At 45.9% G+C, this 15,684-nt stretch overlaps 1 protein-coding gene across 1 annotated transcript in view; it reads right to left on the bottom strand.

The window, feature by feature from the left end:
* Window positions 1-15,441, bottom strand: part of T265_06186 (hypothetical protein) — a gene marked incomplete at both ends in the record, with an annotated part of 33,702 nt that extends 18,261 nt beyond the window's left edge. Inside the window, 7 exons of the mRNA XM_009171387.1 lie at window positions 6,585-6,655; window positions 8,973-9,308; window positions 11,507-11,665; window positions 11,691-11,774; window positions 13,056-13,523; window positions 14,907-15,086; window positions 15,274-15,441. Of these exons, the coding sequence (XP_009169651.1) occupies window positions 6,585-6,655; window positions 8,973-9,308; window positions 11,507-11,665; window positions 11,691-11,774; window positions 13,056-13,523; window positions 14,907-15,086; window positions 15,274-15,441 (1,466 nt within the window). The remainder of the gene's footprint in view (window positions 1-6,584; window positions 6,656-8,972; window positions 9,309-11,506; window positions 11,666-11,690; window positions 11,775-13,055; window positions 13,524-14,906; window positions 15,087-15,273) is intronic.
* Window positions 15,442-15,684: the final 243 nt, after the last annotated feature.

Genomic DNA, 15,684 nt, shown 5'->3' with positions numbered 1-15,684 from the left:
GAACAGATCATACAAGAGCTGACTGAAGACTTCACCCCCATCTTTAAAGAACGCGAGTGGGAGGTCATCCGGACCAGAAGCTCGGTGAGAGAATATATGCAGTCGTAGACCTCTGAGGCCGTAGGTGGTTCCACGTTTACCGTCCAGGGCTCTGCGTCAATTGTGGGCTCCAGATGAGTGGCAGCTGACGGCCACGACAATTGTTGTTCGAAGTATTCGACCCAACGGTCTAGGCGTCCTCCTTTGTTGAAGGTGGTCACTCCTTTCCGCTCCTTGACGGTTTTGCTCACAGGTGGTTTCTGGGGACCGGCCGCACGGATCAGCTCAAATAATCTTCGGGCATGGTTGGTTTTCTGGGCGTCTTCCATTTCTTTGGCCTTCTGTGTCCACCACAATTCACGGTCGGCTAGAACGCTTACTTTCACATTCTCATAATTCGGATCAGCTCAAATAATCTTCGGGCATTAGTGGTTTTCTTGGCGTCTTCCATTTCTTTGGCCTTCTGTGTCCACCACAATTCACGGTCGGCTAGAACGCTTACTTTCACATGCCGTCTCATAATTTGTGGGATTAAGTTATGTTCGAGACCCACTGGGATATTTCTCTCAGATTTAAGCAGTGCACCGTTCGGTCTGATATCCAGTGCTTGCGCGCGCCTGGTTTGACCGTGCCTAAAGTACCCAGTAAAAGTATTGCGACAATTGCTGATCTTCCGTTTCCTTACTTGGTAAAACCTAATTTGCCACATCGTCAACCATATATTCCTGACTCAGTTGAATTAGATTGGATAGTAAATGAGGCAATGAGGATAAAATCACATGGGATTTCAGATGCTGTTGATGGAGGCGTAGCTAAGGCACGTGTGAACTACCGCTGCATGAATGAGTGGACCTGAATCCTAAGCTCATGCTTGCGGAGGAAGTGGACGAGGTAGTGGACTAATTCGTCTACCTGGGAAGCTATATCAGTCCGGTGGTCTCGCGAAAGATATATCCATCCTGATTGGGAAGGCCAAAGAAGCAGTAACTGTGGCGTGGGCACGACATCAGATTACCCGTTAACGGTCGAGTTTACAATGCTGTGGTGCGCCACATATTGTTATACGGATCATAAAACTGGCCGCTGAGCAATGATAACGTCAAAAACCTTCACTGTTTGACCATCGATGTCTTCGGAGCACCGCCTCAGTTTAACGGGAACACCGGATCAGTAATACTGAAGTACGTCGAATGGTTTTCGGAAGAAATAACTCGCCTACGATAGATGAACTAATCATACTCCATAGGTTGAGCTGGTATGGTCACGTGCTCCATTGGGCGACTACCTCGAAGGGCCCCTTCGCACAGACAACTAAAGGTAAGATCAGAAAGGACATTTAGTTTTCTGACTGATGTATGCTTTGTATGGACAACATCAAACTGCACAGACGCATTGCAAACTCAACAGAAGGGTGCAGGAAGTTGAAACGTTGCGTCAAAATCAGGTCAGTAGACGATGTCCATTAAGTCTTTCTTTTTCTGTGTGTGTGATAGTGATAAGATTGTGTTTATGGAAAATGGTCACCACATGGAGGGGGGGGGTGGTAAGATGCGAAAGTATTTCGATTAAACTTTCAGAGTTCCACAGCGACGAGCGATAAATAAAGAACACAACGAAACGGTCATGTGATGGAGTTGATCAACTGCTACCGATGGGACTGAATCGATTCGGACGAACCTGGAACCGGTTGCTAGTCGTGCACCCTGACTGACCTCACCAATGAAGTTCTGCATCGATTATGTTGCGACAGTCAGTGTTCCACAGGACGTGAAAGAATGGATCCTTTACGTGCTAGGGTTAAGCTTTTGGTCTCGGTGACCGTTCAACGACACCGATGAGTAAAAGGTGTTGCATAAGTGTACCAGATTTCACAAACACATTCGACTAACTACAGAGCCAACTGCTCTTATATGCCACTGCCAAGTGAAGTCGGGCGGCACGAACTGGATGTTCACAGCTAAGATAGAGGGATTTATGGTAGCACACAGAATTCATCCCAGTATGCCCGAAGGACAGCAATTTAGAAAAGCACAAAGTCTGGCTTAACAAGGCTGTGAAAGTCTGGTGGAGTGCCTGGCCAGATATAGTTTCAGATCATCACGTGAGCAACCTTCAGGTGACTAAGGATGACTAACTTATGTGGATCTTTGCTGAATAATCCAATTACGCAGTCTGCCTTGTTTGAATGTAGTGAAAAGGATGTTCTGACCCCGTAGGCCGATGGATTTGGTTGAAAATAATAAGCTGCTGGTATTTCGTGTTGGAGTGTAATCAAGTATTCCTTTTGGATTGCATTTTTGGATACGATTTTTACGAAGGAAGAGAACAGTAATATCAATCATTTACAACGATGACTCGTCAGTTATTCAGCTGATGAATCGTGCACCGAAGTGCATTTATTCCAGGTGTAACAATATCTTTCAGCGCGAATGGAGAGAGTAAAGGAATGAGAGGCACGCGTTGGAGGCGATGGCCCAATCTGTGCACTGGCCACAAACGAAGTTGTTACGACAGGAAGTGAGAAGTACACAGTGAAGGCGATTGCCTTGACGCAAGAACGCAAGTAGCTGCCTGACAACCGTATCTGTCAAGTTCATTGAGCATTGGTTTGTGTTGTATCAGGGTCCCCGTCTGGGGAGACGGCATTTAGCAACGCGACTGAGTTGACCAAAAGGCTTTCATGCTTTGTTGCCAAACCATGAACTGACCACCCCTGGGTCGTCTCCAAGCGAAAAAAGGTTAGGTGGACAGGACTCTACGGGACGAACGGTTAGTTGGCATATGAAACAAATGACTTAACGAACACAACCAGTGGAGTGCGACCACGTGATCTACATGGTGTTTCCGCATTACTGATCTGATTCATGACGCCAAGAACTCCCAATTTGGTGTTCCAGAGCGCAAACATGTAAACCACTGGTGCTCCGAACGGGCACCTTGATGCGATGCGCTCCACTGCTTCAGACTCAGTGTGGCTGGGCGGGCTGATCGAGCTCAAACATACTGTACGTATGGAGAATGAGAAGTGGTGGGACCAGCAAGTTCAAGAGATGAAATGGATCGGTGTGATAGAGAATTTTTGGAAAATGTTTTAGCTAATCCACAAAACAAGACTTGATTGATCCTCCATAAGCTCATCAAAGATGATATTGGAAACCCATGTAATACATAGAAAGAACCAGCGTCTAGATAGGCAGTCGGAATAGTTTCCACAATATCTGACCACGTACCTAGGTGTTTCGTTCAATCCCTTCATTTTGAGTCGTGGTCTGTGAGTTTAGCCCCTCATCAGGCTTTCTGACTTGAAGCGCCCTCCGGCTACTAGATGAGCTTGACCCACCGTTACTCAGAGGAGTAGATGAATCTGTTTCCGCTTTGACTAGGTTCATCCCAGACATTTGAAAACTGGATAACTAAGGTCAATCGTTAATCGTTCCGATCAAAGAAGCATAATTCTCACGACCTTCGTAGTATAGCTACTGGGTCCACTGCAACACCTATCTTAGGTGCGTGAGAAGCAAGTCCGAGAGCATCAAGAAGGGTGAATTCGATCTGGTACAGGGCTGACAAACAAGTGCCTGAGCGAGACCACGCAAATAATCACGGTTTTTCTAGGCTTTGTAAGAGATCTCGACTGACTCTTAAAGATATTCTTTGCCAGCGGTGGATGTGTAGCAACCCAGTCACCCACATACTTGACTGTTCAGCTCACAGTCGCTCACTGGATCAGGAGACTTGTCTTTTTTCATCCCCACAACCATGTCACATCAAGGTGACTAATCAGACGTCGATTGTTTGCACCGTCTGGTGAGCGTAGCAACTGCTCACGTGCTGACGCGCCCACGTACGCGCAAACGGATCTACTTATACGGAAACCGAACACAATCAGCACACAGACTCGCGCGCGCGCAGGGAGCAAGGAGTCAGCCAAACACTCCAAGTCCACGGACAATTATGGATGGAACACGTGTAGCAGCTATACTGCGAAGAAAACACGTTCCCGCCGTCCGGACTTTCACCAAGGGACTCTCGCATATGATAATTTCCCTTTTGGCTTGCTCCACATTGTATATTGCCTTTATTTTATACATGCTGCAAATCGCTTCCGTAAACTACTGTCAACCACAGTGAAAACTTTTATCAGTGCATACACCTGATTTGTATTATGGCTATCGTCCCCTATGCACTAATAGATGCCCCTGAAGTTTGCAAACATTCTTCGTGGGGTCGGAAATCCCAAAGCTCGCCCACAAGTGAGGGAGTTGTCCCTTTTGTTCGATTTTGTCATCGACGTTCTCATGAAGTGCGCAATCCAAGGTATTATGAATCTAGGTGTGGAAATCATAACTAGATAGAGAGAGAGAGAGTAATTGTCTTGAATTATGTGGATGGTTGTTTCCTAAATGGTACTGGTTCGCATAAAGTACTGTGAACGAAATGTCGACGGTAGCATCATGCTTTGATGCACACTGCATCAGAAACGGATTTCACTAGATCTAAAGAATCTGTAGGCAAGATAACTGTAAGAGCTGAATTACTTTATTTTTGTAAAACGTGACCGCTTAGTTTGAGGACCACAGTCAAATTCCCAGTTGTCTTATTCGGTGTTTTTGTAGTATAGCAAGAGTTGGCTAGCTTCAGCAATTACCCAATGAAGTGGCGCGTAAGCGGGCACTTGAGGACAAAACAGGATAGCTAGAACAGTGCTGAGTACGATTCCGCATTTGGCAAGGTTGTTCAGGATCTCAGCCTTCCGATCCGAGTCTATGGTGCATACGTAAACTCTAAAGAAGAGCTTGCGGTTGCTTGCGGAGTGTTGACGCTCGCTTCGCCTCTTTTGAACCGATGGTTTGTTTCCAGAACGAGCGTTTCCTCGGATATTTGACCGCGGTATCCAGCTCCGAGGCAACCTGCTTAGGACGGGAGTTAGAGGTGCTCGGTGTGGCCATAGTGGCCAGACGATCTTCTGTCATAAAAACCGCGGTCAACCGGAGAGTTTGGTGCATATTTTGCGGCCCTGCCGGATCATAATCGGGTTGCAAGGGAACTCGCAAAACGTCTCCGTCGACTGGGGTACACCGTCTTTGAGGAGTTGAGAGCACCTACTTCGACGTCTTTCATCAAACCTGACCTAATCGCTGTTTGGGAGCGCCGAGCAACTGTGATAGACGTAAGCATAGTCTCGGAAGGGAGCGGAGTGACTGAGTAGAATGAGAAGAAGCAGAAGTATGGTGCTGATGAATGTGCCTTTGCCCTACGTGCAATTGGTTGTGATGCGGACCTTTTGCTCCACCATCACCACCATCGAGGGATCTGCTTCCTCAATACGCCAGGATTGCTTTTGGACTGAGACTCCCTAAGGTCACAGTCAGTGACTTGTGTTTGCTTGACACTATAGGCTCTCTGCGTACCGGCGACACTTTTATGCGTGGTATATGGCGTTGAGTGTACATTCTTGCCATTGAATCTCACACCAGACCCAGTATGACTCGGAATGAGACGCTTCTACCTTTTTACCGAATATTCTCCTGTAACCCTTCCACATTCATCATCTGCATTTACCTTTTATTTCTGTGACCATGCTCTTCAAAAATAGACGATAGTTGGTACTGCGTATGTCCAATCACCGTCTAGCCAAGTGGACAGGGTTTACTGTTCCAAGCTACTATAGGGGAAAGGTTCGCGCGGAACAGACTCTCAATGAGAAATGAAAGTGGAATCTTAGCGCCTCTTGGTTGCGGTCCATGTGATCCCGTTTGATGGTGTTTTGGAAACCCTGCGAGACGTCCAGCTGCAACACCATTTCGACGTTTATCTGCCAGGCCACCTGAAGGAAGCACGACGGTTAGGATACTGCAAGTTTTCCCAAGCCGAGACAGACGCAGTCGATGTGCCAAGGTCAGATTCGAACAACGGGCCTTCCAGTCACTGGGTTCACGTCTTAATCACTGAGCCATCTCAACCTCCTATCAGACATGGCACGCAAGTGATCCCAGTGGTTCGCATGCTGTGGTCTCCTAACCGGACTGCCCAGATAAAGTTCGTCCGTCGTTGTGTGTGAAACCAATCTGTGGTGAGGTTCGCAAAGAACGCTGGGTTAACCCCACTGAGAACAACTTACTTTGCCATGATGCCCAGATGTGTCTATTTTAACGCCGCCCAAAAATGTACGCACCTTATAATTCACTGCTTTCCTAAGAGCACAGGACTTCTTCGCGTCAAGTCTCTACCTTCCCTATTTCTATTCATTTTTTACTGAGGCCTTATTTCACGGTGCTGATATATTGGTATATTGATATATATTCTATGACCGAACGATCAGTGATCGAATCGTAAGGTCTCCTCCATTTAAACCGCAGACATTCAGATTTGGAGTACACCTTTGAAAACCGGACTCCATGCATTTGGCTTTTGCGTTAGCTGCCGACATAACCGTTCAATGAGCCAGACAGGACCCAGCACATGGATATACATGTACACAGTACATGGTTATACAACTGAGAGAAGGATATTTGACAGGCCTGTTGGTTAAAATTACGGCTTACCGAGAAACATTGGCCGCACGACAGATGGATCTGAAATCCAGATAGGAGAATATACGAAGCAGAATCTCGTACTGAAATACAGAGAGAATAGACGGGAAGCGGCCATAAGATAGGGATGAGAATCACGACTATGGACAATAACAATAATGCTACATCCATTCACAACCAGCACCCTTTCGATCCCTAGCTGACATGCCACACGAATGAAGCACCAGGATTGAGATACCCCGGGGTTACTCAGGCCTACAAAGGAGCAATGGAGATGCAGATGTCGGTTCGAACCAAGGACTTTCCGCCTTAACCACTGAGCTATCTCGAGCTCAGGTTAAAGGACCAGATAGGAGAATATACGAAGCAGAATCTCGTACTGAAATACAGAGAGAATAGACGGGAAGCGGCCATAAGATAGGGATGAGAATCACGACTATGGACAATAACAATAATGCTACATCCATTCACAACCAGCACCCTTTCGATCCCTAGCTGACATGCCACACGAATGAAGCACCAGGATTGAGATACCCCGGGGTTACTCAGGCCTACAAAGGAGCAATGGAGATGCAGATGTCGGTTCGAACCAAGGACTTTCCGCCTTAACCACTGAGCTATCTCGAGCTCAAGGTTAAAGGAAAACTGGAGTACGGATGTTCGATCATGCATTTCTTCCAATACTAAACGGTTTCTAGCAAGTCTAATTGGTCTTCAGTGAACGTTGACTCCAATAAGCTCAACTTGAAGTAACACTTTGGAAAGTCGCAGTTTCATTTTGATCATCCACCTCTAACCTAATTCCTACGACCTGCAATTTTGGCCTTTCGTTGGGATAATGATATTCTTATAGTTTTCTCCGTACAACATGATAAGGACGGAAGCTTACATACAACAAGGACTTCTGTACAAAAGACATGTGGATGATATTTTACTTATCTCAAGCGGGGGAACAGGCCAAATACCCGCACTCTGGTTTCAGTTATCTCCCTCCAAAGCATTTCAGTCACACGTGAATTCGAACAATACAACAAATTTCGTTTTCGGACGCTTTGATCACCAGAAATAGCAAAGGTGCGACGTTGCGCTCGGTATTTAGAAAACCTACGTCGACCAGAGAAACCACTAAAATTTACGAGAATCTGCTTGTACAAAAGTGACCGTTTGGTCGAGAAGCACCTTGTCCTAAGGGATTAATTGACAGTGTTACTCATATTACCGAAAAAGAACATATGACTTGATGTTCCTTACATTTGTGATCATGATATCAGTTTGTTTAAAAGGACACTAAATGTATACCTCCACCGGACTTATAACGCGGTATAGCTGTGTGTTAAAGCATACACAGGCCATACGAACGCCACCAATGGAAATGTTGATTTCAGTTTTATCTACAACTCATTGTATTTTTTAACTCGCCCGCAGTTGTAATGATAAATGTACCAGTAAAATTGACAGGATGCCTGAAACGCGAGCAAAGGAGCACGTGTCCAAAAAACTTAACTGACCCCAACTCAACGCTGATCGAAACCAGGGTCAAATCGTCCATAGCTAGGCATCTAATCGACACAGGTCACAGAACTGAACTCAACTGGTAGTCCCGGGTTTTGGCACGAAGCAGGCGGGCACAGAGACTGAAGTTCCTTGATGCCATATTGATTGGTCGCTTTAAGCCTGTCCACTGCGCTCAGAAAGACCTAAGGGTCACAATGAGATTGACTTAATTTAATTGATCGGCCACGTTGTTTTAGAATTGTACAGCTGTGTTAGGCTACATTGTATCACGTAGCCTACCCTCTTTTACATGCTTCACGGCAGAGGAGGGTGTACGTAACTAATTCATTCCGCAACTTTACTGTTCTTACCGCTTTATTCAAACTCATCAGTGGATCACAGTGTCTAAAAATACCATTCTGCCTCAACAGGGACTGTTCCAAAGTTGGAACATACAACCGTTCCAGATGATCACCGTAACACATTCACGGCGAGGACCGAAGAAAATGGACCAAAATGCTTGTGACAACAAACCTGATGGGAACTGTAGCAGTGTTTCTGTTATTGTGCCAGTCCTTATATTGCAACAATATGTCGCAAATCGTAAGGTGCATTTTGGTAGTGTGGGGAGATTTGCGAGTTTTTAGTGGTGGTTTCATCCTGTAAGTGAAGCCAGCCCATGCTGAAAATCCCAAGTTGATCGGCTTCACTCATATGACAAAGTCTCCACTGAAAATTCACGAATCTCCTCACACAATGAACGATCTATTTGCCACCAAAACTATAACTTCCATCTGAAAGAGTCTTCATTCGAGGAGCCAGTGACCACGTGATGTCGATCCCATCCTATGTGCATTCAAAAGGAATTAGTTTACTTGAACATCACAACATCAACAAAATACCTACAGGCAACCGGGTGAATGGCCCATGCCGCCATCTTGCGGTTTCGTCTAGATGCATCAAACCAAACAACGTGATAGGGCAAATGGCACCTGGTGTCACAGCAACCAGATGTCCTCCTGCACGAGGGAGCAGAAGATCCATTCCGACACGCGGGAGGTGACATAAACTGCTGCTATTCACTGGTGCACTCGAACAGGAGGGAACTAATGCAACAGTTGTATTGATCGTGGGGCTTGTCAACGAGGAGCAAATGGGCAACAGCGGCGACTGTCGATAGAATTCCGGAGAAAGTTCTGGTGACGAGAAGGAGGACTGTTGCGACGAGTAGTGAAGTTGATGCTGAAATAAAGGCACGCAAACAGTGGGTTAAAACTGGGTGCCACAAAGGCGTTGAGTTGGGAGTGACCTATCCGGACAGTGGACAAAAGTCAAGATGGTTCAAATGGTTAGAGCACGAACTTGCTGACCGGAAGGTCCGTGGTTCGAACCCAACCGCTGCCTCTCGACTTCCTCCGTCTAGGCTTGGGCAACCCCACAGTATCTCAGCCCTCGTGCTTCCTTCGGGTGGCATGACAGCTAGGCACCAGAATGGTGTTACAGCTGAACGATTTTTTCATGAGTACACCTCAGCAAACAACCACCACACGACCTGCGTCGACAATCCAACTGGACTGTAACGTTCGCGGTCCACGATCAGCTTACGAGCACAAGGTTCATAAAAACTGGCGCTGGCAACATTAACCGGGTGCCTTACTGAACACTTGATATAGTAAATTGTTCAGCTGTAGCACCATTTCGGTGGCTAAATGCCATGCCAACGGAAGGAGACACGAGGGCTGCCAGGTTGCAGTTGAATTGCTGAGGTTGGGTTCGAACCGCGGAACTTCCGATCCGCAAGCTGGCGCCTTAACCACTGAGCTATCTAGTGCCCATACTGTATGTACTGTGTGTCTGAGCCTGCAACTCACTTAGTCCCAATACTGAAGGGGACTATTTAATACAGATTCAGCCTGTTTGCTGTAACCGGTTCGATGATCTAGAGACAACCCTGCCTTTCGTAGGAAAACCTTAGTTACAGTACGTAAGTACAAGACGGCAGGGAACTAGAAGAGCGATTTATTTTCTTTGTTATTCACTGCTGATGTATCCGGAGGCCACTGATATCGATATGGAAGAAAACCCACTGGAACAAGGAACTTTCCTTACCGATGTGTTTAGATGTCGATCACCGCATCAATCATTTTAAATAGTGGGTTTCGTGCAGCTATGTGTTGGAATCAATTCTATTTCCAAAGTGAACAGTTTCACTGTTCTTTCTCCCATTTCATTATGTCTTGAAAGAACCGACGTCAGCTGACTGTTGGTATCGCCACGTCAATCACTTGTCTTTTAGCTCGGTTATTGGCCAAGTAACAACTAAGCGTCCTTCAGGTCAGCTGATTAAAGATCAGTTGATCTGTGGTTGTACTTTCAGCCAATCTGATATTGCCTTCCAAGTCTTGTGAACAATGTGAAAGTAAGTTGATTCATGAGTGCGTTCATTTGAAGGCGATAAGGAATAAATCGATTAATACTTTGTGGTAAGATTGAATATACGCCAATATTAAGGGACTTGGTTGCCACTAGAAGGCACAACGACCGCAGCACGAGTGTGGAACAACGTCGTTTCGCTGTTGTACAACCACGTAGATTTAAATACAGTTCTACATCCATGGTTCGAACCCAATCTCAGCATCTCAACTGGTATTGTCTGGGCTTGGACATACTGGAAGTATCTTAATCCTCATGCTACCTTGGGGTGGCACGGCAATGACAGTGTGTTTAAAAGTTTAAAAAACTGTTCAGCTGTAACATCCATCCGGTGCCTGGCTCTCACACCACCGGAAGAAAGTACGAGGGCTGGGATATTGTCAGGTTGCCCAAACATAGGCAGGGAAAGTCAAGATACAGAAATAGGATTCGAGTTGTGGACCTTCAGGTCAGCAAATTCGCGCTCTAACCTCCGAGCCATCTCGCCTACCCCAAAATGGTCTTTCAGTCAAGCCATGTACAGGAATATGAATCTATTGCAGGCAGAGGTTCTTACTTACAAACGGAGCACTTGGAAAAACAGTTCACGATGTATAAGATGTATAAGAGGAGAACGGTTGTGGAACGTTCAGTAAAGACCTGCGTAAGAGTGGGGATGCTGTTTCATCATGGAAACGAATAAGCCTTTATAATAATAATAATGATATAACAACAAACGTTCAGCTTTGACATCCTTTCGATGCGTAGCCACCATACCACCCAAAGAAAGTACGAGAGCTGCCAGTTTGCCTAAATTTAGACAGGAGCAGTCAACATGCAGAGGCTGCGTTCGAACCACGTACCTTGCAGTCAGTAAATTTGCTAACGACTGAACCAAATCGGTCATATCTACCCAACACACAACTGCGAAAGTTATTTTCTTACGCCAAGCTGACCTTACAAGGAAGCGGAATGTAGTTAGATGGGATAGTAACTGGGGAAACCTGGCGAAAACAGATGACGCTCACATTTTCTGGAGAAAAGCACAACTGCGGTGTGCGCGGTCGCAATAATTCGGAGAAAAATGAGGCTGTAGCTGACCCGGTACGCGGTGCATTATAATGCACTGGTTCAGAGTGTGAGTGAATTGGTGCCTTCAAGCTGAGAGAATCCAGGCCATCGAGGAACTTCAGCCCAGCCAGTCAAACAAACTGCATCCAGTTCGGTAAAATAACTGCACCGAGAACCGTCCAATTCCAGCCGAATCAAGTCGATCGGATAGGGAGATATTTTGCTCTGAGAACAGGGAGCGCAGAATAAAATGCACGCAAATAAAACAGCCGGCAAGAATGACAGCATTTATACCACGTAAATGTTACATCCTATCCATGCTTACCGTACAATTTTCACAAAAAGAATGTTTGGTTCAAAGTGGAAGTTGGGACCACCGAGCGGCAGGTGACATGTATCTTAGACAAACTCGAGTGAATAGGTCAAGGCCAATGACCACGGGAAGACATGAAGCTGAGTGGTATTCACGGAGATAATTACCACAAATTCACTCCGGAAACTATGAAGATCTTGAAAGATGCAACTACATCGGTCAAAGTGATGTGAGGAAATGTGGAAGAAGCGTTTTTTCCAGTGCGGATTCGGATCTCTTGTAATCCTCTCTCGGGCAAACAAGCTTTCAACAGCCAAGCGAGGAAAACCTGGTGAATGTTTAATTTAGGGCGGAACGTCAGGATGATAATTCTTTTTGTATATATGACTAGCACAGACTGGTAGTCCGTCATGTCGAAAGGTAGATGTCACAAAAATGTGGACACACAGTACACGACTCTTTTTGACTGGAACCGAGTTAATTTGACCAGCACTTAGCCCAGGATTTGCACAGAGAAGCATTCAGTAAAGAACGTTAAATCATATGCATTGAATAAATTGAAGCTGGTACATAGAAGAACCAACAAACATGATATCTACTGCGTTTCACCAGTCCTCATTACTTTCACGGATCGCATACAACTTGGTGATAAATTTTAGCTTTTATTCGAATCCCGCTAGATACCACAAAAAGAACGCTTTTATGATATTTATACATTCACAGTTATACACGGTCCGGGAAACTGTCAGGGCGTCCACACTTAGAAAGCAACACGGTTAAGGTAGGCTCAAAAGCATGATGGTGTGAGACATCCTCATCATCATCATTATCATTGACAGCATGACATCAGTATTCAACACCGATGCTTCACTGCAGTACAAATGAGACATACTAATACAGTCGTGAAAGTTTTTTAAGGAACAGGTCGTCGTGTCTATTCTAATCCATAAACGGGAGGATCTGGAGATTGTGTTCGACAAGCCTCTATCAACTAACCAACCTGGTACCAGAAACTGTGGGTGTCAGAGTGAAGACATCATGGCTCAGAAGGTCTTAAGAAGTACACACACTACGACACCGCAACGGATTCGCAGTAATCCGTTGGTTGGAGAGTCAGAGAAAACTAATGAACGGGGCATGCTAATCACAACAGAGGTGCACGCGGCAAAACAACAGAAATTTCAAAAACCCACCAACGGCGGCTGAAAGACACGTGCTCGTCGAGGTTGACTGGAACAAATGCGATCTCTGATATCAGAATCTGGTAGGACGCGTGAGGACCAGTTCGTCTGTCTGTGAGGCGCCAAAGTCAACGCCTGACCGTCATCCGCGGCATTAGACGCAGTATATAGTAGTTGAAGCCGTCGTAGTAATCTCGATCTGGACGGTGAGAGATGGGCCACCGGTTCTGGTGCTTTCCACAACGTAACCCATTGCAGTGTCCGAGCATTAACTGGCCCATCTGCGGGCTGTGTGCGGTAGCAGGCCAGAATTCGCACAATTGCACCTGGATTGTAGGTTTCAAAGATTTGAAGTCGGATAGGCACAACGGGTACATCGAAGTAGAGATCAACATAATCTTCACTACAGTAGTCATCCGGTCGCGAGTTCACGGGTGGAATTGCCGAAGGGCAGTCGTGCCACCACTGACCAAAGGTGCGCTGTTTGGAAAGCGAGTAGTGAAAGGGAAATCTTTGATCAGAGCAGTGGAAAAATCAATAGGTTGCAAAGCACACTGGATGAATGCAAATGCAAATCAATTAAATTAAACAATGGGATCACATACTGGGATGAAATACAATAGGGCAGAAAAAGTGGCCGTATACTGAGTATGCCGCAAAATCCATAAATCGTTAAGCTGCAACATCCTTTCGGTACCTAGCTGCCATGCAACCCGAGGAAAGCACGAGGCCTGAGATACTGCCACGTTGCCCAAGCCTAGACAGGAAAGTCGAGATAAAGCGGTCACATCCGAACCACGGACCTTCTGGTCGTCAAATTCGCGCTCTACCCACTGAGCCATCTCTCCCCGAGTATGATGCAAGGAAGTGTTTTATTCTCTGGAGCCCGACCCGAGAGATCCCTGCTCAAACAAGGTTGTATGGTTGAATACTGCTGGTGTCCTACAGTTACACTACTGTCATTGGTGACATCAATCATCATCGGCGACAGCACATCAATGTTCATCACAAACGCTTCGCTGTTGTACAACCATGATGTATTTAAAAGCCTTGTTGTGGAGAAAAGAATAAAGGTGTATGGGGGAAGCACTAGCCTATCACAATCATCCCGGGGTGCCTGCACCTCCAGACACTCATTCAAATAATCTGGGCAGAAACTGATAACGCAAAGACCACTGATATCGATTAGTAGTCATATTTGGCAGGGAGTAGACCACGCAGACCTCGTCCTGAAAGGCAACTAAAACCGACAGTATTAAAACTTTTCAGTCACTTTCACGCCCTTCTTTCAGGTCAAAGGTTATCCATTTAACTGCTTGCGCACGAAAAGCAGCATTCTTTTTGGCAAATGATGATTCGGCATGAACGATGCATGACCAAAAAGCTGCATCTTTTCGTGCTGGTGAGGAGTTCGTAATGCAAGTCTGATTGAAACATAACTAAAACCAAGTAATCAGTTCAAAGGAAAGAGTTGGATAAAGTGGTGGAGAAATGAATTCACTAGCCCCAGCCCGCGAGGTTATTCAACCGGAGAAAAACAGTCCCACGGCGGCCGCAGCTTTCGCATTCCCTAGCGTTTTTCTTTCAAACTAGGACCCGGTTAGTCGGAGAATCTTCGGCTGGGTGGAAAAACCTAAGATTTACATTTTTGAGCTCTATTGTAATATATATATATATTTTGAGTACTACCCGTTTATGAGAAAAATGGGTCGGGTTTCTACCACCGGAAACAGTCACGTTGTTTCACCTTCCTTAAAAGTCTGGTGCTCAAAGAATCGCATTTAGAGATAGCCTGTGACGATGAGGACTGATACGACCGCAAAACATTGAAAAGACGCACAAAACATTAACAGTGACACTTACGAATGAACAGGTGGCACTGGAGTCACAGTAATTCGGGTAGACTTGACAAGGCCCAACTAAGTTTCCCGCAGTGTTGGCAGTGCCGCTCTCAGAGCCATACTGAGAACTGAAGTCAACAACTTCAAACGCATATTGATGAACAAGTTCGAGGCCATTTTTCTGTCCCGGCATCAAACCAAGCTGCGAAAAGAGCAAGGATAACAGAGAAAATTATCATTTTAGTGCCTGGCCGAAAAGTCTGACCTATGAGTCTGCTTCCGTCAGTTAGAAGGACAAAAACAGGACGAGCTTTTGCAAAGGTTGCCACTGGCATATCGAGCGACGCCTAACCCGAATTTGTCTAATGGAGTGTCACCCGTAGAAATACTGCTCCGACGGAAGCTTCAAACATCACAGGACCCGACCACAGGAAAGGCATCTGAGTTATCGCAGAACTCGAATGGGGGAACAGTTCAACCAGCACCATGGCGTTACCGTGCGCTCCTTCACAAATACAGCGTAAGATATTCGAACGCACATCAGAAAGGATAATCATGGTTTCTTAGCATCGGAACAATTGATTTAACACTCTGGAATTGCATGATTCATTTAGATAAGAATCAGCTTCAGCACAGTTAGAGGTGTGTGGTTATTGGGAGAAATAAAGCAATTCTTCCGGTATTCTCGAAGTAATCCTGATGGGCCTACTACCACACAACGCCTGCAAAGGAATTCCTGCCCACTGACTTCTCCGGGTGGAGTTCCAATTGAAATGAAAGAAACTGGGTGGGTGTTTGGG

This window comes from Opisthorchis viverrini, assembly GCF_000715545.1.
Source record: "Opisthorchis viverrini unplaced genomic scaffold opera_v5_124, whole genome shotgun sequence".
In the NCBI taxonomy this organism is placed as follows: Eukaryota; Metazoa; Platyhelminthes; class Trematoda; order Opisthorchiida; family Opisthorchiidae; genus Opisthorchis; species Opisthorchis viverrini.
The sequence above is the reverse complement of the archived record's forward strand: the minus strand, read 5'-3'. Positions and strand labels throughout refer to the sequence as shown.